This window comes from Thunnus albacares, chromosome 12 (genome assembly GCF_914725855.1).
Source record: "Thunnus albacares chromosome 12, fThuAlb1.1, whole genome shotgun sequence".
NCBI classification, from domain to species: domain Eukaryota; kingdom Metazoa; phylum Chordata; class Actinopteri; order Scombriformes; family Scombridae; genus Thunnus; species Thunnus albacares.
Window position 1 is genome coordinate 28323114 of NC_058117.1, and position 23184 is coordinate 28346297.

General features: G+C 38.1%; 1 protein-coding gene across 4 annotated transcripts; it reads left to right on the forward strand.

Moving 5' to 3' along the window:
• Positions 1-218: 218 nt before the first annotated feature.
• On the forward strand, positions 219-22430 carry LOC122993281 (WD repeat-containing protein 37). Of its 4 annotated transcripts, none has more exons than XM_044367301.1 (15): positions 219-384; positions 3106-3280; positions 7384-7480; positions 8540-8635; positions 8724-8788; positions 8977-9012; positions 12058-12193; positions 12468-12539; positions 12643-12687; positions 13189-13265; positions 13378-13618; positions 14217-14358; positions 15108-15242; positions 15719-15833; positions 17090-22430. In XM_044367301.1, the coding sequence occupies exons 2-15, from the start codon at positions 3143-3145 to the stop codon at positions 17219-17221; spliced, it is 1527 nt and encodes a 508-aa protein (XP_044223236.1). In that variant the 5' UTR covers positions 219-384; positions 3106-3142; the 3' UTR covers positions 17222-22430. The 4 variants fall into 4 exon arrangements, with proteins under 4 accessions (XP_044223236.1, XP_044223237.1, XP_044223238.1 ...); XM_044367302.1 differs by having other exon boundaries at positions 220-384; positions 13381-13618; XM_044367303.1 differs by lacking the exon at positions 8977-9012 and having other exon boundaries at positions 220-384.
• Positions 22431-23184: the final 754 nt, after the last annotated feature.

Genomic DNA, 23184 nt, shown 5'->3' on the forward strand with positions numbered 1-23184 from the left:
TGGCTTCGTTATCTTTTCTCGCGTAGCGGAGGCGGTCAAATTTTTTTTCTAGGACGGCGAAGTCATGACCTGCCCTACTCTGCCTCTGATTGGCTAGTACTCATTACCTTCGTTGGTTGTGTTGGTTAGGTTTAAGCATGAGGAGTGGGATTGGCTAGAGCTTGGGTAGGAATATCAGGGTGAGCCAATCAGAGACAGAGTAGGGCGGGTTATGACTTCCCCGTCCTAGAAATTAAAAAAAAAAAACTAGCGGAGCTCGTCAACTGTCAACACGGATTTCTGGACAAAACCAGCGTAGCCTTCGCACTCACTGGAGAAAATGTTAGAAAGGACGACATTTCCTACAATATCCCGGAATAAAACGTTGTATTTGTAGACTTTCTGGTAAGTTGGATTCCATGTTTTGGCAGGTTGTCTTACCGTTAGCCGTTATTAGCATGATTGGTACCAGCAGCTAATAGGGGATAACGTTAGCTTTGCTTAGCTTATCGCGCTGTAACAAGGATAACATTGTCTGGGCTCCTTAATGTTGGCTCTCACTTTCAGTCAGGGAATTGTATTCATTCTTATTTTTCGCTCTCTCTCTGTGTTTTATCTTCGAAATGTACCGTAACACAATGTAGGCTGGACGGGTTTTGTCATTGCCCTCACATCCTTAGGTCACATCAGTCAGCAAGAGGAACTAACTGTAACGTTAAGTACATTTACTCCAATACTGTATTTAAATACGATTTTTAGGTATTTGTACTTAACTTGAGTATTTCCATTTGATGCTACTTCTTCCACTCCACTACATTTCAGAGGGAAATATTGTACTTTCTACTCCACTACATTTATTTTACAGCCTTAATTACTTTTCAGATGAAGATTTGACACAATGGATAATATAACAAGCTTTTGAAATACAACACATTGTTAAAGATGAAACCAGTGGTTTCCAACCTTTTTGGCTTTTGACGTCTTACAAAAAGCAGTGTGTAGTCGGGGTCACATTTCACATGTCTATGAGTTGTTAACAGCTCCACCAAATAGTGATTTTTCCCTCTAAACTTCTCACATGCTTTCATTTCAATAAATGTTCAAATGATCCAATATTTCAGCAAAAATCAAAGATTAGAGAAAAAGCCCAAAAACTGAAAACAGATTTGTGTGTCAGAACTTTATTTTTTCTTCTCTCTTCTCCCATTAATCATCTCACGACCCCTCAGGTTTATCTGCTGACCCTTTGGAGGGGCCCGACCCCTAGGTTGGGAACCACTGGACTAAACTATCTAACTGTATATAAAGTAGTGTAAACTAGCTCCACCTCCAGCAGCTACAACAGTAACATGCTGCTCTAACACTGATTTTTCACTATTAATAATCTAATGATGTCATATATAATAATATATCAGTCAGAGGGACCAAACCACTACTTTTACTGCAATACTTTAACTACATCAAGCTCATAATACTTTTACTTGTAATGGAGTATTTTTACATTGCTGAATACTTCTTCCACTTCTTCTTTAGTCATGTGTTAACTGATGACGGAGGTGTTAATGTTCCTGTTGTTTACAGGAAATCTAGTGATAGAAAAACACTGCATGATTCACATGTTATTAGGATGAAGAGACCTTCTTACTGTATGTCGGCTCAAGGGCAAATATTAATACATGACAGCAGGAGACAGGATTAAGTTGTCATTAATGTTATATGAGCATCCATAACAATTAATCCCTCATTCTCCTGCTAATGGTTGGTATACATGTTGAAGAAATGACAATCATAAGTGACTTGACACACATCCCTCCCGCTGATGCTCATTTAAATACATAAACACATATTAATGGATAATAACATTGCTTACAGCAGACAGGTTTGTATGAATGTATGAATTGCAGTTACAACTGGGAGTGTGCAAGTTATTGATGATTGAGGATGTGTAGGATATTCTAGCATTATAAATCATGATGAACAAGTTAGTTGCTCACATTAATTCTGCTAAAATATAAACTTACAATTCTTCTGAATGATTCTTTAAATACAATGATGATAATCTAATTATAAAAATATAAAAATAATATTTCAAGATGTCACATTTTTCATACTTTTAAGATAGTTTCTTTGCCATCTTAATTGTACAAATCCAACATGCATTTTATCAAAACAAATACTTCTCAGTTCCTTATTATTTTTAAATGTTCAAAAAAATGTCAGCTGTTTTTTGTTTTATTTCCTCCTTTGTCCTCAAAGGTTATTTTAATTCATACACAATATTAATCTGAGGTTAAAAACACTAAACTACATTCGAATTCATGTTTGCAGATATTAAATATAGACTATGTTCACGTTTGACTTTAGAAAAAGGTGATGGCCATTTCTCACAATTTCCCGACAAACAATTAATGATAAAGATGAACGTTAGTTTAATCCATAACTTTAATATCTTTTCACGTTGGTCCAACATAACAAACTATTTGAAGACGTCACTTTAGGCTCTGAGAACATATGATCTGTATCTTTCACAGTGTATGTATATAATCGGCAGATTCATTTACAGTAAAAATGACTGATGAAGATGAAGATTTAAAAGACAAGATGACATTTGCTCTTACAGTGTACTGTGATGAACATGAAGTGATTTTGTTGCTTCATAGTTCAACAGATAAGATATAATTTTTCTCCGTATTGCCGCCATAGTTGTAACATTTCAGCTTCCTCCTCTGATCAACAAAACACTGGTACGCAGAGGATTTTCTGTTTGTAGAAATGGGAAGAAGAGAGATTGCGTCATCGCTGCACACTTCTCAGTTTCTATCCCAGTGGTCCCTGTTGCTTCACCTTAAGGCACCCAGTGGGAGTTTGTTGAGCCTTGGCGAACACTCTCGTTTCACGCTCATTCACTTTTTCATTTCACACATTCACACACAGAAGCTGCCAAGTGCATCGACTGCCAAGCGCAACCACAGTCGCCTTATGTTTTCCACAGACTGTACTTGTTGCGTGAAGAGAGTTAGAGCCCCCACCCTCTTCCCCTCCCCTCCCCTCCCGAGATTATTTCAACCAGGATTTGTTCTCTTGACCCTTCAGTCACCCTTCTTCCATCTGATTTTGTACTTTCAGACTGTGCTTACATCAGGCCTAGAAGGAGGGAGGGAGGATGCCGGTGGAAAGCGGGAGCAGCGCCGCCGCCCGCCAGGCGAAGCAGAAGAGGAAGTCTCACAGCCTGTCCATCCGCAGGACCAACAGCACCGAGCAGGACCGCTCCGGCCTGCAGAGAGACATGCTGGAGGGACAGGTGATGACTGGCTCATTTACACTGTGCATATAAACAAAAAGTGGAGATAAAGTATATAAGAGCCACTTATATTTCCAGCTGCACTCTTCTCCTGTCTGTCATCATTAGCTTTGCAAGTCAGCACCCATAAGCACTCTACTTGTAAGCCTAAGCCAATTAGGTTTTAATGCATCCGTTTAGAGGGCACATAGTGGTTTATATTGTTACTGGCTTAAAGCGTGCCACAGTTATATCATGATTGCTGTCAGGTTATTTTAACTTTCTGGTTAAAACAGATGGATTCACAACAGGCTTAGACATTTGCACTTCGCCGAGGTGGATTTGTGGTTCTCACTCCTGGTTCTCAGGAATCAGAGAAACTCTGCCCAGCTAATTAGGATCTGAATTACTCCTTGGATGCCACATATATGCAGTTAATTACTTGAAATGATGGTAAACCAAGAGAAAATAGGGATTAAGAACAGACTACATTGCACTTGAGGAAGTATCACAGTTTAAACTTGTGAATCTGTATCACTTGAATGATTGTTTTTTTTTGTTTTTTTTTTAGGATATTTTGAGTGCTACAATTAATCATGAATAGAGGAAGATCTGTAACATCATTGTTTCTTGACAGCTCATAAATGCACTTGACATTGTATTCTGTATTATTACTGCAAGGTTTAGATTTCCTCATTGTGGAGACTGTGATTTATAGAACATGAATAATCGTGCAGCTTTAGTGAAAGGAGCGTAAAGGATTTTTTTTTGGCCAGTTGCAAAGGAGCCATTCCTAACTGAACGTTATTAAAAGCAGTCTAATCCTTTCCTCATGACTTTTTGTGTTTTCACTCTGGTCCTTTATGGTTCCAGTCCTCTGATAATCTGGAATCCTTCATGAGAATGGAGGTAAGTTTTAGGTGTTTAGCCCTCAGCGCTTCAGATAATAGCTCAACTCCCTCCGTAGTTTTTTTAGAGATAGCTTCCAGTAGTTTAGGTTCGATGTAAATGAGGTTCGATTAGAGCTGAGGCGAGGTGTTGTTTGGTGGTTCTGTAAGTATTTTCTCCGTTTTGCATCCTTTCCCCTTTTTAAAAATGTAATATTCTTGATCATCCAGCAACAGAAAATTAAGGTTCACTCACACTTTGAAAAGGTTTTATTTTGCTAAAGTGGACGAGTAGACTTGAGGTACATGACTCACACTAAGCTTGTTACCGGGGAAAGTTTAGTAACCTGTCATTTTGAGATTTTGATGGTGAGAGATAGAGAGAGTTGAAAATGTAAGTAAGCATGATACACGTGTCTTTGCTCGAATTTCCTCCTCTGATGCTCACACCGTATATTTCTATCCATTTTGATGACTGTAGTTCATGAAAACATGACTCATCACCTTCAATTTCAAGATTTAGGAAACGTAGACTGCTCGGAGTAGCATTGATCAGGCCGAGGAGCCTCCTGCACTGTCACTTGTCTTGTCTTGTCAGGAAGTGAGTCTGTTATGTTTATGCAGTTTGCTACAGCAGCTACAGAGATTTTCCGGAGATTAAGTTCTGTGATTGTTTCGGTTAAACTCAAAAAACACAAACAAGTGTTGGAGATGATTTCTGTTAAACTGTGTAAACTTATCAACGTTGTTCCTGTTTTCTAAACCTTTACAATGGAGATGAATGACACATTATCATGACCTACGGCTGGGCAATATGGACAAAAATCCTGGAAGGTTAGGGTCAATTTGTGTAAGAATAATAAAAGATCTGCCCTACCTGCAGGCTGTCACCATTATACATAAAATACATGTTATCCCATATAAATATTGACTGTCAACAGAGCACATCCAGTTTAATAATCAGTTTCAGCACAGATAGAGCAGCAAGATCATCTCACTAATTGATCTGCTGTTTTTTGTGTGATACCTGCAGGCTGCTGCTAGCTAGCGTTAACTACCCGACAGGTAGAGACAAACTGAACAAAGTAGAGTCTGGAAACTGTTCAGTCGACTCCCAGCGCTTTAACTCTGGTAACCAGAGACGAGACGTCGTCAACAAACACAAAGCGAGAGCTCAGATCAGTGTCAGAGTCATTTTCACCTGAAACAGTCCCGTAAACTGCAGCAGGTGAACGTGTAGTGAAACCAAACAGTCTGCAGGATTGTCGTGACTCAAAACAGCTAATGTAGCAGCTACAATTAAACTACAAAATAACCTTTTTGTGTATATTAAATAACTCAATTTTCATGATTTAAACGTTATACACATTGTGCAAAAACAAAAAATCCAAATTAATCCAATTAATTCGATATATTTCCCAGCCCCTTTTCCCTTTTTATAAACAGAAGAAGAAATTTCTGTATATGACTATCAGACCATCAATCTGTTTTTAATCCGTCGTCCATGTATGCAAAGCTTTATGCAGCATGTACCATCCCCCACGCTGTAGCCTTTCCCCTCAGACACGTCTTTCTTCTGTGCAGTCGTCCTGATGTGGCACAAACCTGCCAACATCAGCCCGTGAATGCTAACAACACACTTCACTCGAGCTCTTTAGAAAACATCGCCACTAGCAGCAAGGGTGCATAATGCAGAGAACCCGGCGCTCTGGTACAAACAGCTCTCTGAACACGCAGCAGTTTCATCATAAATTGGCAAAGCTTTGAGGGCATATGGCCCACTTCCTGTTTGTGTCTCTGCTGCCAACTTTCTCACAGCCAGACTGTAATAAATGATGTGTTGTGACATTGACTCGCTACTGTTAAAGCCTACTTAAATATGTTTTTAAATGTGTTCATTTTGAATGTGTTTAAATAGGTGAAAAGTTCATGTAAATAATCAATTATACAAAGATCCTTTTAATTTGAAAGGTAATTATAAAAAGACAGATTGCAGTGTAAATATGTGGGGCAACTATGGAACATAATGAGCAACCTATCAAAATCAATGCAAACTAATGTGCTTTGTAAAAATATGGCTATTGTTTGTGAATGATGTGCTCTTAATTGGCAGTGTCAGCTTTTCATTTCCTGATCATCATCGAGTTTAAATCCACATCACACCACAGGTTATATGTGGATTTTAAAATAGGATATATGGAACAAATATAAATGATATAATTTGCTTTTTACCTGTCATGAAACATTGCACAATTTAAAGTAAATCAAATTCAAAAACTCACTTTTTTTAGGGCACCAGTGCACCAAAACCCTTTTACAGATTGTTTCCTTTTATTGAGTCGTCTTATTTCTTTCCTCAAGTTTTTATTGTGTGATAGATTTTTTATTGTTTGTTCCAGTAACATTGTTTCTATTGATGATGGCATCAGGATTTGTATGTTTATATTCCTAAAGCAGCTATAATCAATATTTTTCATAATAACAGTGTATAAGCTGTTAATGTGCTGCAACTTTACTGTTTTGGTTCACTCTCAGCGCTCTCATAGCATCGTTTTCAGAGAAGAAACTGTAAAAACCCACTGATCACTACCTGCTCAGCACCAAACAGCAAACAGACACAGTTAGTTGTAGACTAGCTGGTGAACATAGTGGAGCATTTAGCAGCTAAAGAGCCAGATATTTCCCTCAGGAGTTGGTGGAGAGTAAAAACAGAAGCTAAAAGAGAGTGAATATTGGACTTACATTCACCAGGTGGACAGAAACACGACTCCAGATGAATGATAACGTTGCTCCATAACTGCTGGATGTGGAAATAAAGCAACTGTTTGCTAACGAGTTCAACATATGAGCTTAAAGGCTGATGATACACAATCACACATGTTGTGTTTCCACTGAAAATAAGCACATCTGTTAATCTGTAAATCTGTTAATGCAGGTTTAACTCACTCTCATCTTGATAATACATAATATTAGGCATCAAATCCCTCCATCACCCACCAGTAGTCGCTCCCAGTCAACTATATCTAAACAAATAGGCCTGTCTCCTTTTTTCTAGTTTATAAAAATGCCCTTTTTCAGCTTCACCCTACTTCACATGAATAAATCAGGACACGTTACAACCAGTCCTCTACTCGGTATCTGAACTGAAACAGTGACCCCACACAGCTGAAGTACTCTTCCTCAGTGATGAACACACGTTTCCACGTAGTTTAACGTTCTCCTGTTCTCTGCCTGCAGGACTCCAAACTGCCTCTGTCTCTGAGGAGCAATCTGCTGGACCTGTTCAGTCAGATCGAGAGGGAGTTCGAGAACCTCTACATTGAAAACCTGGAATGTAAGTCATGATGATGGCTCGTTGAAAGACACTTGGACTGTAATTGCTGAAGAAAAATGTTTTTTTTTTCCATCCAGATCTCTTCAGCCAGTCTGGGTGATGAACACAGCTTTTATTTTTCTATTCTAGAGAAGTGGTGCTTAAACCCCTAAACTGACACAAATTAGACCACAGACCCCCATTTGATGAGATTTTGTCCCAGCGTCTCCATCTGATAAGATCAAATTGCTTTTATTACAGGAAGTGTATGAAACCTATGACCACAATAGTCATACTTTCTGTCATAGTGTTACTTATGGATGGAAGTATAGTGAAAATAAATGATTCCTCTGTCTGCTGGGGACCCCCTCAAGGACCCCTGGGGGTCTCCGGACTCCACTTAGGAGACCACTGATCTAGAGGCTACAATAATAAGCTCTATGGCTGCAAAAATCAGGTGTTTTGCAGAATCATTTCTGCTACATTTTGGATCAGATATTGTTTTGATTATGTCATCAAAGAGAAAGAATATATTTAGAAAAGAGGATAAAAGTCGGTCAACATGATATTCTTTGACAGAATTATTATTTGTATTATGGATTTTTCTTCCTTGCTGTCAAAAACAACTGATGTAACCGGAACAGCAGCTTAATTTATAGTAATCAGCATTAGAGCTGCAGGTAGCAATTATTTATATTATCGATTAATCTGCTGAATATTTTCTCAATTAAATGATTCATAGTTTTGTCTATAAAATGTCAGAAAATAGTGAAACATGCCAGTTATAACGTCTTAGATGTCTTCAGATGTCTTGTTTTATCTGATCAACCGTCTGAAATATGAAGATATTCAGTTTACTGTCATGTTTGACACAGAAAAGCTTCAAATCATAACATTTGAGAAGTTGCACCCATAAAAAATGTTAGAAGTGTTTAGTCAATTTGCACAAAACTCTTTTATTGGAAGTCTTCAGTCATCACAGGGAAACTATACACTCATTGTCACATGTTTTATCTGTGCACGGTGCTGTTATTCATACTGCTGTCGAGTCCTTGAACACATCATCTGTTTGACTTTCAGTACGCAGAGAAATCGAAACACTGAATGATCGTTTGGCTGCAGAAGGACAGACGTTCGAAGGGGCAGATTTAGCCAAAGGAGCACTTAAAACGAAAGGTGAGTCATGTGTGTTTATTAGATTAGATTAAAGTATTTTGTTATTGTTGCTCTTTTATCTTCATTATCATTTCTTAATCATCAACAGCGAGTCACAGCACGAGCCAGCTGTCACAAAAACTAAAGACGACCTACAAGGCTTCCACAAGCAAGGTAAATATTGTTTTTATTTTTTGCCAGTGGAGGAAAAAAAAAAGAATAACTCTCCAGAAAGTTGTAAATTAGAAAGTGTAATACATATAATTGTTTGCATGGTCTGCGTGCATGTATGTGTGTATATATATCAGTCGTTTTTTATTAATCAAAGCATTGCTGAAGATGCACATGTTGACTTGTAACAGGGAAGGCAGAATACAAAAAAAGAAAAGGTTTTATTGGTAAGTCTTTTCCAGCTCTTCAGTTGAAGATAACCTGACTTGTAAATGTTTAAAGAAAAGAACTGCTGTCTTCTTCTTCTTTTTTTTTTTTTTCCCACCTTTTTTGTTTTGCTCGTAGCCTCGTTCAAATTCTTGCCATGCCAGAGTAGGTGGATCCCGCAACTTCAGCGTAACCAGTTGGGAGTTGTGGGGCGGAGACTCATGGGTAACTTGTTGATTTCTCCCCCCCTTGTGTGCCAATATGCATGAACAGCCCAGCCAGGGGGTCGACACTCCCTCCCCAAGAGACTTGGTCATTCAAATGTAGGAGCTTTTTCTATCAGTTTCTGTGTGAGATAAAAAACAAACAAACATTTCTTTATTATCTCACTAACAGGCTTTTTTTTTTTTTAAGTTGCACCTTCTTTGGTTTTTATTGAGCTACTTGTTGGCGTTCACATAATGGTACACTATGGAGACATCTTTAACATGAAGCAGTTATTCCTGCAGAATGCTTTTCGTGCCTTGATTGATTTAAAAAAAAAAAGGTGGAAGAGCATTCGTTGGCTGCTTTAGATCTACATCGCTCCATTGTGACAGAGTGTGCGGTCTGCAGGAAAGCTCGGCCATATCAGATTTTGTTGTTCTTTGTTTTTTACATTTTTTTTTTTTTTTTGTAAAATTGCTAAAAATGTTAATCATTAAAAAAATTGCTGTAGATTAGAGCCGCAACTAACGATTATTTTCATGATTAATCTGTTATTTGTGTGATCCGAGCCCACGGTTACTCTCCAGAGTGTCTTGTTTTGTCTGATCACAATCCAAAACCCAAATATAATCTGTTTATTATCATAGAGGAGTATGAAAACTAGAAAATTATTCACATTTGGGAAGCTGGAACCAGTGAAGTTTTGTCCTTTCAGCTCAAAAAATTGCTTAAACAATTATTCGATTATCGAAATAGTTTACTAGATTGCAGAGCTTTAAGAGCTATTTTAGCTAAATCTATTAACAAAGATCTTAATTTCTGGTTTCACTCACAGTAATTTGTCACATAGAGTATAGTAGGGCTGCAATTTAGGATTATTTACATTATCGATTCATCTTTTGATTATTTTTTGGATGAATCGTTTGGTAAATAAAATGTCAGATCCAAATAAAAAATGCTCATCACAATTTCCTAAAAGAGATATTCAGTTTATTATCACATATGACAGAAAAAGCAGCAAATCTTCCTGATTAAGAAGCTTTTCTGCTAGAAAAGATTAAACAATTAATCGATCAGAATAGTTGCCAATAAATAATCTGTTGGCGGACTAGTTCTCAGATAGAAAAGATGACAGAAATAAAACCTAAGTTGAAATAAGTACTGTACAGTTTCATATTAAACCTTTTAAGCCTTTGGAAAATTAGTTTCAAAATCCACCCCAGATATTCAGTGATTTGTGAAACAAGCAAAATCTGGACGTGGCGACGGCAGACTGCACACTGACGCTTCATACTGCGGAGCATTAACTGCTGGTTGCATTCAGTCTCTCTGCTCGGCCAGTTTCCTTCAAGCTTTTTTTTTGCGGCCGCTTTGCGTTTCCTTAAACCTTCCAGTCCCTGTTGCTGCTTTGTCAGAAACAACATGTTTGCATCAGTGTTTTACTGTTTGAACGAGTTCTGGATTCATCATCATCATCATCCTCCTCATCATCCTCTGAGTCCAGACTACATTTTCGCTATATGACGAAACAGAATTTAGCAAAATCATCTTATATTGAATAGAAATAACAGAAAAACAATCTGTTTCCATAAAGCATCTTACAAGAGAATCCACCATGTTGATTAATAACTCCCATCATGCTTAGCAACGGTATTTTTCATCATATCTTCAGTGTCAGTTTTGTCTCCTTTATTTCGACTCTAATTTGTTCATTCCATATATTTTTTTTTTTTAACATTATAAATTTGAATGAGATGCTTTTTTTCCCTTCGTGTAGCCTGAGGTTGATTTTCCAGATGAATGATGTCGTTCTTTATGCTCTCGTGCTTCCTTTCAGTTGGAACTTATTTAGTGGTCTGTGCCCAAAACGAACCCAGAGTCCAGTTTGTATCATCCCCATCTTTAATGTAAACATCTTGACCAAAACCTTGACGTGACTGATAATAATTACTGATTAATAACTGATTATAACTCAGTATTTATTTATTTTTTACCCTCTCCTTCTCCTCCTTCTATGTGTTTCTTTCTTTCTTGCATTTACAGTAATCCTGTATGATAAATGCAATATACAGTACTGATACTTAATGCATTTGTGTTGATACCAGATCTGGGTTGACTGGTTGTTGATGGTGTTTGTTTTAAAGCACTTGGAGTGTCAGATTGGTGAGGTTACAGCTCACTACAGCTTTCAAGGGCTCAAATAATGTTAAAACAAATACCAGTAAAGATTTTTTTTTTTTTTTTTTTTTGGTCAAACCTCTTGAACCCAGGACTGATATGAATAACGCTGCTGTCAGTCAAGCTTCTTAGCCCCCTGGCATACTACAAGGACCCTGCTGAGCAGCTCCTCAGTGATCCTCAACTCTGCTGACTCGCTTTCCTCCCTTTTATCAGACCAGGGTTCCTACACACGTCCGGAAAAGTCTGGAAAAATTCAAATAAGATCATCAGCTAATGACCTCCTTACACCAAACGATCTAGATGACGACTCTTGTGAAACTCTGACGTTGGAAATTTGTCTGCGACAGTGAAATCGTTTGAATCGTTTGGTGTAAGGCCGACATAAGTTGACACAGCTGTTACAAAAGCTACAAATGGCATACAAGAGCCTTATTGAATAGTAATATATAAAGCCATTGATTTGACTCAAAGAGTTAATGAAAATACATCATTTTAACCAAATAAACCTTTCAATTTGAGATATAAGTAAGTGTGGGACATGGTTCTATTTACTCACACAATTAAATAATATAGAAAACTACAACTTTGACAAGTAAAATGTGTAGGAACCCTGTTAGATGACATGACGGTCAGTTTCTAGTCTCTCTGTGTTAACATGAAGTCGTTGTTGCTGTCAGATTGTGTCCAGTTTCAAAGCGACCACGTCCAGAGCGGTGTGCCAGCTGGTCAGGGAGTATGTCGGCCACAGAGACGGCATCTGGGACCTGAGCGTCACCAGGACGCAACCTGTGGTGCTCGGTACCGCGTCTGCAGGTACACTCTCTCTCTCTCTCTCTCTTGCTCTGGTTTGTTTATTTTCTTAAATGTATTTTTTCTCATCTTATGTGATTCTTGTTTTGTTCTTTGTCTTGTTCTTTTACTCTCTCTGTGTTGAGGGATAATGTTGATCTTTTTCTTTAATTTTATGCCGATGTTCTTGGTTTCTTTTCTCTCTCTCTCTCTGTTTTTCTGTTCTCAGCATAGTTGAAATTCTCAGATGAAAAGTTATAAATAAATCTCTTGTTTTTTCCGTAATGTGCTCCAACAGACCACACAGCTATGTTGTGGAGCATTGAGACGGGGAAATGCCTCCTCAAATATTTGGGTCATCAAGGATCAGGTAGAGTCAGAAATCTTTTTTTTTTTTTTTTTTTTATAAAAACACATCTGATCGAACTGTAAACCTGTAATGATGTGATACATGTGTGTCTCTCTGTCCACAGTCAACTCCATCAAGTTTCACCCCACTGAACAGATGGCGCTAACAGGTAATCCTCTCTTCTGTTTAAAGGTTATATATATATATATATATATGTATGTATACTATATTTTTTTAAACTGCTAGTTTTAACCAGAATGATAACACTTAACAGAGAAGTGTCTTTACTTTACTCACCTGAAAACAGCTGATCTCACTACATTACCCACAGTGCAACGCCACTCAATTCGCTCCACTGCACAGATTCTGGTTTGTTATGCTAGTAGCGGCTAATGTAGCCTTGAGCTGCTAGCCTTCAGCGGAGATGAGTTTAGTGGGCTGCAGAGGTCTGGTAACCTCACTTCTTTCAAACTTTTAGACTTCAACTCCAAGCGACGCACTTGAGGCAATTTTCAGCTCCCTCTGGAGACACAAAAGGCTTAATACAACCTTTTTGGACGTCCCAACACCTTTTTAAACAGATTCTGATGTGTAAAATTCCTCTTAAACGTGACATTTAAAGGAAGGTTTTGTCTTTTGTCTAACAATCTCCGCTCTAAACCCTCCTCAGCCTCTGGAGACCAGACGGCTCACATCTGGAGATACATGGTGCAGCTGCCGACTCCACAGCCTGTTGCCGACATCAGCGTAAGCGTCCACATTCCTTCAACCTGTTGTGTGTTTGTTACTGCGCTGCTGATTTAGTTTCTGACGTCTTTATTCGTCGTTTGGACTTTGGTCCTCCCCCCCCCTCCGACAGCAGCAAACACCCTGTGAAGACGACGTTGACTTTTCGGACAAAGATGAGGCAGACGGCGAGGTCGACGGTCCAAACGACTGCCCTTCTCTCCGCGTGGCGACCACTACGCTGCGCAGCCATCAGGGTGTGGTGATCGCTGCTGATTGGCTGGTGGGAGGCAAACAGGTGGTGACGGCCTCCTGGGACAGAGCCGCCAACCTGTACGATGTGGAAACGTCTGAACTGGTTCACTCGCTCACTGGTAGGACGATATTACACACACACAGACGTTTGTAGTTTATTATTCGGTTATCTTGTCAGCTTCTATATTCTTTTTCTTTTTCTTTTTCAATTTTAGGGAACACATTTTTTGACATAAAAGCGGTCAAATTCATTATTATATACATACATCTAAGATTATTAGATAACAGAAACAAATTCAGACAATCAGTGGTTTCAATATAAAAACATACATGTTGCTGTTAGTAATTTGAACACTAGTCTACTTATGTTTTACTATTCAGTCATGTCAAAGTGTCTGTGGGCAAGATACTGAACTGTTGGTTGTGCCAGCACTTTGCATGGTAGCTTGCCACCATTTGTGTGTGAGTGTGTGTGTGAGTGTGTGTGTGAATGTGTGTGTGAATGGGTGTGTGTGAGTGTGTGTGTGAGTGTGTGTGTGAATGTGTGTGTGAGCAGCAGGAACATTGTAAAACGCTTTCTTTGGATAAAAACACAGGGAGGGATTAAAGGAAATGTGTGAGGGAAGTCACAGATGTTTGTAGGAGGATTTTCTCAATGCTTATCACTGTCTTTGTCTTTGTGTGTGTGTGTGTGTGTGTGTGTGTGTGTGTGTTCAGGCCATGACCAGGAGCTGACTCACTGCTGCACACACCCCACCCAGCGACTGGTGGTCACCTCGTCCAGAGACACAACCTTCAGACTGTGGGACTTCAGAGACCCGTCCATCCACTCTGTCAACGTGTTCCAGGGACACACTGAGTCAGTCTGAGACACACACACACACACACACACACACACACACACACACACACACACACACACACACACACTGTCTTTCATGTCTGGTGGGTATTAAATGGTCCAATATCAACTATTTTCACTTCACTCAGGTGAAAATTATGGTTTGAAATTTGGACAAACCAATATGTAACATCAAGTCAGTATATCCCACTATCACAAATCACAAACTTGCCTCAGGGGGCTCCAAGTCCCCCAAAACCTCTTTAACGGGGAAAAAAAGGAAGAAACCACAAGAAGAGCAACAGAGGAGAGGTCCCTCCTCCAGGACAGACAGAAATAGATGTTGTGGAAAAACAGGATGACAAATAATATTTGTGAATAGTACATGTTATATATCTGGACAAAAATCTATTTTAAAGTATTATTTAAATTTGAAACAGCAAATATATTAAACTGACAGATTTAATTTATTCCAGAGACGGGTTATTAGGCTTTAGTTGTAACAGAAGCACAAAAGAAACTCTTGCAATGAAAGCAATCAACCATAAAACCATATGGTGTTCAGTTGAAGACGTATTAATTAGAGAATAGTGACTCTTAAACTGAGTTACCGAATCAAATGTGGTTGCACAGAAACATTAACATCTCAAGTGGAATTAAAACATCTGAATCATGAAAAACAAATGATATAGTGACGTTCTAGGCTGCTGCTCTTCCTCCTTTATCTTTGGTCTGATAAAAACAACACATTGTTTTGTCTTTTCCAGCACGGTGACGTCTGCTGTGTTCACGGTGGGAGACAACGTGGTGTCTGGGAGCGACGATCGCACCGTCAAAGTGTGGGACCTGAAGAACATGAGGTCGCCCATAGCAACTATCCGCACCGACTCCGCCGTCAACAGGTCCGAGAGCCGAAAAACCTGCAGATACACGAAAACTCAGCAATAGATGAATAACAGGCACTGAAATATCACCAGCGTTTGTCATCATTCACTGACAGAACTGGACTATTGATAGTTTTGTATTTTCCCAGAGGCCAAAGAGCCACAATTTATGTTTTGTGTAACCAGCAGTCCAAAACATATTAGATAAGATATTGAATTTACAGATTTTAGAAGCTGGAACTAAATTATTGACATTGTTGTGCTTGATAAGAGAGTTAAACAGATAATGGATTATAAAAATAGCTCATTCAACAAATATACTTAACTCTTTTAGGAGCAGCAATAGAGACATATGTGGTATATTTCTATTGGAAATTAATGTTAATAATTATTATTATAATTTATATTGTGTCTGTTATACATCAAAGAAATAATACCATGTACTGCATAGAAATCTGACTTCCTGCGTACCATGGTACTGTTGTTCTTTGCAGGATCAGCGTCTCGGTGAACCAGAAAATCATCGCTCTTCCTCACGACAATCGGCAGGTCCGGCTGTTCGACATGTCCGGGGTGCGACTGGCTCGACTCCCACGGAGCAACAGACAGGTCAGTCAGTGGAGGAGCAGACGCCTCTGATTGGCCCTTCACAGCTTCCATACATATAATAATACTTTGAGCTTTTGTTGAGATTTACCACTTTTCTTAAGCAACAGTTGCAATAAAACAGTTATAAAAATACTCCATTACAAGTAAAAGAACAGAAGTATTAGCAGCAAAATGTACTTAAAGTATCAAACTTGCTCTTCATAGTGTTATACTTTATACTTATATGTAAGAAATATTTCATGTTGTCAAGGTGGAACTATTTTTATAACTTAATATGCTGTTGGGTAGTTCAATCTTTAAAGATGCATCATATTTTTAAGATATATTTTACATGAAAAGTCACATCAGTAACTAAAACTACTAAATAAATGTAGTTGCGTATAGTAGTAGTACAATATTTCCCTCTGAAACACAGTGAGTTAAAAGTGTAATGTAATATAAAATGGAAATACTGAAGTAAAGTATGAGCACAAGTACCTATTAGTTAGATGACAGTACCTCTTGAAACTTAATATTTTCTTCCTTTTAACAATATTTTAGAGGTAAAACTGAGTATCAGGGAATGTTTTCTCTCCGTTGTGGATATATAATGTTTTAGCGGTGAGTCAGTTTAAACGAACCTCCGACCTGAAGGCTGAATCAAGTTTTCCATGTTGAGTGAGTCACTAGTTTTACTGAAAGAATGAATTTTTAATTTACTGTCTTAACGGATTCGTCTGGTGATTTTCTATATTTTTTTCTTACTGTCAACAAATCTCATGTGTAGAACCGAACCAACAATGAACCGATCTACTAACGAGTATCCAAAGCCTGATGCATCTTATTCCTCTGTGCTGTAGACCTCTGATGTTGACAGCGGTTATTGTAGTTTGTTTAGAAACGGCTCCAGAGTAAAAATAGAGATAAGATAGTAACTTGCTGTTTACAGCTTCACTTGCTTGATGTGTTACATAACACAACCTTTTGACTTTGTACTACATTATACAGCACAGAGGAATAAGATGCATCAGGGTTTGGATTCACACACACAATACTTAAAAGTAGATCAGTTCATGGTTGGTTTGGCTCCAAACATGAGATTTGTTGACAGTAAGAAAAATATAGAAAACAGCCAGCTGTATCCTTTAAGAATAGCCAAAAATAAACGCATCAATATCAACCAGGAGTCTAAAACTGTTTATCGTCACACAACAGCTCTCGTGTTTTTGTCCTCGGTGTCTAACAGCAGCTGTGTCGTCTTGTTGTTGTGTTTTCAGGGTCACCGGAGGATGGTGTGCTGCTCCGCCTGGTGTGAGGACAACACCTCCTGCAACCTGTTCACCTGCGGCTTCGACCGGCAGGCGATCGGCTGGAACATCAACATCCCCGCGCTGCTGCAGGAGAAATGACCTCCCACCTGCGACCCGTCACCTTTACAGTGACGCTCCACCCCAAAAGTCTGTCCTCTAGAGTATCAAACACTCATCGTCAGTAGGCTTCAGAGGCGCCTGTGAAAAGTTCGCTTTTCGTTTGTGCGACGTCTCTACGATGGAGGATGAAACCCTTTAACAGCCGTCTTCCGAGCCTACAGGAGGTCAGTGTTTGATCTCCCGCAGCCCGAGGAACGAGGCAGGAAAATGACTCGTGCACGCTGCCTGTCATGCTCTCTAACTCACCACCGCCAATATAAACAACCTGTGTGCCACTGATGAGAAAAAGCACAGAGACATAACAAGGGAGGTTCCTCTTCTTCTTCTTCTTCTTCTTCTTCTTCTTCTTCTTCTTCTTCTTCTTCTTCTTCTTCTTCTTCCCTCACCCTGTCAGCACATATCTGCTTGATGCTGATTTAAGCTACAACACAGTAAATCTAATCTGTGCCACTAACAGCAGATTCCTGTTTGGGACAAAAGGTGGCCGTCTGATGCTTTAAAGGAAAAATCCACTAGTTTTATATAATCAGTTTTTAGTGTTTTAGTGCATTTCAGGAGTTCATCTTGTCTTTCTGAACCTTTTTCTTTAAATAACCTCACTTTTACAATTACAAAAACAGTTTCTTCTTTCTATTCTGGTCTCAAAATTATTATCTGTTCTTCTGTGATGGATTTATTTCATTATGATTGATTAACATTTGTGCAAAATCACTGTTTGATTTTAAGGGGCTGAAGCTTAAATCTGGGCTCCTTAAACATTTTCAGCTTTGAGTAATGTCATGACAAGACAAACTATGTTGTATTTGGCCAGTTATCTATTTAGGTCAGCTGTTTTTTTTTTTTTGTTTTTTTTTTTTAAAACAGTGTTAAAGTGGATTTTTCCTCTCGAGTTTTATTCCAAAATGTTTTGTTTGGCATCTGATATTCATAGTTTGATATCTTACAACACACATTCAATACTAACAAAGAATGTGTGTAAAACTCATAAAACAGGTGACACCTTCACTTTAAAGCCTGCTAATTGTTTATATAAGTTAATATATGTAGATTATAATAGATTATAAGAGTAGCTTTGTTTTGTCAGATGACAGATAATCATATTTTGGAATGAAACTCTGCTCTTGTTCAGAGGTTCGGGAGTGTCTGCGTGATACTGAAATGCACCTTTTTTTTTAAAAAAAAAAAAACAACCCAATAGCTGTTACAATTTTTGTTTTGTTGCTTTTCTGTACATAGTCGTCACAGTGTGAGGAAGAGTGTGGAAAATACCCAACAGCGAGGTGAATAATTTATGCTGTTGTCTGCTCGGCTCGACTCTTTCACGGTCCCGTTCTGTAGAGGAAATCAAGGCGGATAAAGAAACTGTAATTGGCTGAGTGTGTTCGGTCCTCGCCAAGCGCGTATCATCAAAAAACCATTTCCTGTTCTGGCAGTGATGCTGGTTTCTCTCCTGTGTGGATACGCTTGTACTGCCGGTGTAACGTCAGCCCCTGAAAACAAGACTTTTCATACTAATTATCATGATGATCCTGGACAAACCGAACCCAAACATTTCAACCTCAACCAGGCGTTCAGGGAAGCGGTTACGGTTTTAAAATGCAAACTTATCAGAGGGAAACAAATCTTTTAATGACTTAAAAGGTGAAAATAAGATTCCTTGTGGGTATAAAGTAGCAAAAAAACATGATTTACTCCGGCGGAGAGGTGGTGACTTCTATTTAAGTTTGCAAAATCCAATTTTCAGAGCTACATGTCTACAGAAAAATTCTTAAATTACTACTATCATAATATATGTGATTGTAACCTACTAACAAAATCAAAGTAAAGACGTTTAAATATCAAATAATCAATCTCAATTAAAGAATCACTTTAAACTTTGATCATCTGTACACCAGAATAAACATTTTAATAATTAATGTTGTATAAATTCCAGCCACTGAGGACTTAGAAATCTGTGCACCAATTTTTGATTTTACATGATTTGTAAATAAATTAAAGCAACACTCTCGTCTTGTATTTTCCGTGAGAAATGTTCAGGTTCTGTTCTGCTATCCGGGACTCTGATATGTGGTATGAATGACGGTCTCTCATCAGAGCCGATATGTTGTCTAAAGACTGAAACTCCTCCTCACTGGTCGCAGCGTTGTGGTTTCTCTCGGTGGTTTTCTCTCCGCCGTGGACGAGCAGGCGAAGCTTCCTGACTCGTAGAGCTACTGAATTTAAAACCCCGCCGCCGCCGTAGTCTGGCTTCTCACCAGTGAATACGTTGGTCGTTATTATCTGGAACGTGTGGAGGTAAGACTCGTGTGCGGGAAGGAAAGGTGATTTCAGTGTTTCTGTAACTGCTCTGTACAAGTACGTCTCTTAAGAGCAACACCTGTTGAAATGGTTGTGAGGCAGGGCTGGGTACCGGTATATACGTGATGCTTTTGGTGCTGTACCGGTTTTAAAGGACTACATGGACCTTTAGTTGCCCTTTTTGACCTCTGAAGTATTTCCAGGAACTAAGCCCATAGTAAGCAAGCGGTGGTTATCGATATCTAGACCAGGCTGGAAATCCTTGGAGACGAGAGTTGGAATATTGATGTTAAAGTTATGATGTCGACTTCGTTTATTGTGCTCAATTTTTCTGTCTTTATGTCTACTTAGTGAGTCGAGTCATTCAAATTCACAAATAGCAGCTAAAAATCTGAAGGACAGAGTAATCATCTGCCCCTGTTAGCATACATCAGCTACATTTATTATGTGCTGCAAAAATAATAGTAAAAGGAAGAAAGCATGTAGCTGCTATTTGTGAATTTTAATGACTTGCTAAATAGAAATAAAAGTAAAAAATTGTGCACTTTAAATGACTACAATTGTAAGTAAAAATTGTATTTACATGGGGGGTGAGAGGAAGTAGTGAAAAACCTTTTTTTTTTAAAAAAAAAAAGTTCTTAGTGGGTTTGAATAATGATGAAAAGACTTGTTTTCAGACATAAATTAATTTATTGGTTGTAAAAGTAAAAAAAAAAACTTTTAGAGCTCAAACTTAAAGCCTCTAATTTTTATTTGTCTAGAAACCAAAACTTTAAGCATCAAAATAATTCAAAAGATGCTACAATCACATAAAAATACATGAAGTAGCTGAGTCCAGAAACATTATAAACACTGGTCACGGAGATGTTTTTGGTGCTACAGTGAAAACTGGACCAAACTCCCATCAAGACGAGAGTCCTGTAAAGTTTAAGAAAGCATTAGAGGGAGTTTTAAGTTTTATTATTGCAGGTATCTAGATAATGAAATGATGTGTTATGTGGAGAAAAGCAGGTTGTTTCACTTCATCATGTAATGAAATCTGATTTCATTCAAAGCAAACACTCAAGATCTGAACTGATGTCAAAACATTTCCTGTGATGCCCAGCCCTGCTGTCGTACCAACACTGAACATGATTGTAAAAAAAATAAAAAACAAACAAACCTTCTTTTGTAAGTTTATCGCAGGGCCCTTTAGTCATTAGTGTTGAAACTGAAAGTGTTGTTGTCTGGATCCTGTCAGTGTCATATTTGTTATGGTACTTTAAAACAAGTGAAATCTCTAAGGAGTGTCGTGATGCGTTCGCTGTCACCTGCTTTGCTTCCCCACTGCCACTAAACACTGTCAGCCAAAGCTGCATTCAAGTGAATGGGATGTAATGATGTGTGTGTGCGTTTGAAAGGATTTGTTCTTAACATGTGTCTGTCTGTAAAAAAACAAAAAAACAAAAACGTGTTCATTGTTGTAATAAGGGGCTCCGTTGCCTGGGCGCCTGCCGCACAACCGTCGCACTACTGTAGTTGTACTCGGTGTGCGTTTTTTCGACAGGCGTCACGCGTTACAGCTGTGACACAAACGAACAAGCACAGCTCATTACAAACTGATTGTTTCTTTTATAAGTTTTTAGCTTTAGATTTGTGGAGCTTTTCACTGGTTTGTAACAAAAAAATGACGAACATTTCTCCCAACAAACACCCACAGTTTGTTTCCATGTGTTTGTATATTTGGTAACACTTTTCAGCTGCCTTTTGTCTGGTATTTCTAACAATATCAACTCAGAAATACTTAGAAATACAACTGTGACATCATCTCATTTAAGACCACATAAGCTGAGATTTTCAATAAACTGATGTGATTACAGTACTTGTTAAAAGGCGCGTGTGAAGTGTTCACCTCTTACTTTAAAACCGTAACGTTTGTATCATATAAATTGTAATATATATATATATATATATAAAAAGCAGCCTGTTTTGGCTGTATAGTGTGTTTCAGCTGCAGCAGTTTTATTAGCCTTTATAACTTGATGACATTTTATTTGTTTTTATTTTTGTGTAAATTCATTTTATCGCTTCATGATGGATGACGTTAGTTCATCTGTCAAAGGTTTTTACATTCACATAAAACTTATTTTCTCATTTATACCAGGGATGAATATTGTAATGGTCAAATATCAGAAAAACGCTACTGCAGACTACATTTTCCTTTATAATTAATTAAAAGTACCTCATATTTTTTATGAGTAAGTGTCATTTATATTTGTATTCAGCTGTGCATTGGAAAAAAAAAAAAAACACTCCTACTTGCCAAAATTCCTGCAGGAGTCTTTGGAAACTTTCCCATCAGCATGAACGTCATCCCTGGTTTAAGTGACAAAACATTTTGTTAGCATGAAGAAAATTTAAAGCTGCGTGTGTGTGTGTGTGTGTGTGTGTGTGAACGTTTGATCTCCATTTGATCCAATGCGAACAGTAATAAAGTTTCACTGCACTCGACTGCATTTTCTACCAAACACTGAGCCATTCTCTTCACCTGTTCACCTGTTTTAACTGAATGTTGAGTCACGCCGTTCACACTTAAATCACAAAAAAAAAAAAACAACCAAAAAAAAAAACAAACCCAGATCACATCGTCACTGAGCATCGGTCATCTCAAACCGCCGTCGTGAAGCCTTTGTAAAACTGTGGCTCCTTGGTGTTAACAGTGTTTTATGTGATCGATGAAATGGTTGATGTAGAAACAACAAACACCACAACTCAAAAAAAAAGAAAGAAAAAAAAAGAAAAGATGTAAACCTGTTGGATCGACTTGACCGCAGTTTTGTGGATTATAGTTGTGTGATGAGAAACGAGCATCTGCTTGTGACATCAAAATAAACCATTTGTGCTGTTTGAACGTTTTCTACTTGAGTGTTTTTTATTGTATATTAGAGCTGCAACAATTACTTGATTGACAGAAAATAAATTGGCGACTATTTTGATAATCGATTCATATTACCAAATAGTTGGTTTCAGCTTCTCAAATGAAATGTGATGATTTTTGCTTTTCTTTGTGTTCAGATTATATTTGGGTGAAGTCATCACCTTTGACTGGGAAATTATAATAATACAATTAATCAAGAAAATAATTGGCAGATTGATTAATAATGAAAGTAATTGTTAGTTGCAGCTCCAGTGTACATTACTGTCTTTGAAAAGGAATCAACTCAGTCCACTGTTTACTACCTGCACATTGAAATGACAAGCTGGTGAAGAAAGTCGAACATTTAGCTGCTAAAAAGACTTATATTGATCAGGTGAACACAAACATGACAACAAATAAATATTGATCTCTGTGTCTTCTGGTGCTGGATGAAGTTTCCTAAAAAAAAAACTGTTTACTTCAAAATAATTTAATATAATACCCTGATTCAATCATTAAAGCTTTGAGCAGCAATCCGAACATGATCTTAATCAATTTGGACTGCCTGGTTGGTGTCCATCAAACAATCCCTCTACTAAGGATGACTGAGGATCAGGTAACACCAGGTTTTGATACCTTGAACAACGACAAACACTCACAACAACGTCCTTTTTGTGACTTAGATATCTTGTGAGGAACAATTTCAACATTTTTCAGATGCATGTATATTATGTAGTGTTTTTAGTCT

What these genes read in the sequence shown, in the direction of transcription:
- LOC122993281 (XM_044367301.1), top strand. Translation starts at nt 3,143, where the DNA reads ATGCCGGTGGAAAGCGGGAGCAGCGCCGCCGCCCGCCAGGCGAAGCAG. An exon ending in ACAAGGCTTCCACAAGCAAG is followed by an intron (nt 8,789 to 8,976) that starts GTAAATATTGTT and finishes GACTTGTAACAG; the next exon opens with GGAAGGCAGAATACAAAAAA. An exon ending in TCCCACGGAGCAACAGACAG is followed by an intron (nt 15,834 to 17,089) that starts GTCAGTCAGTGG and finishes TTGTGTTTTCAG; the next exon opens with GGTCACCGGAGGATGGTGTG.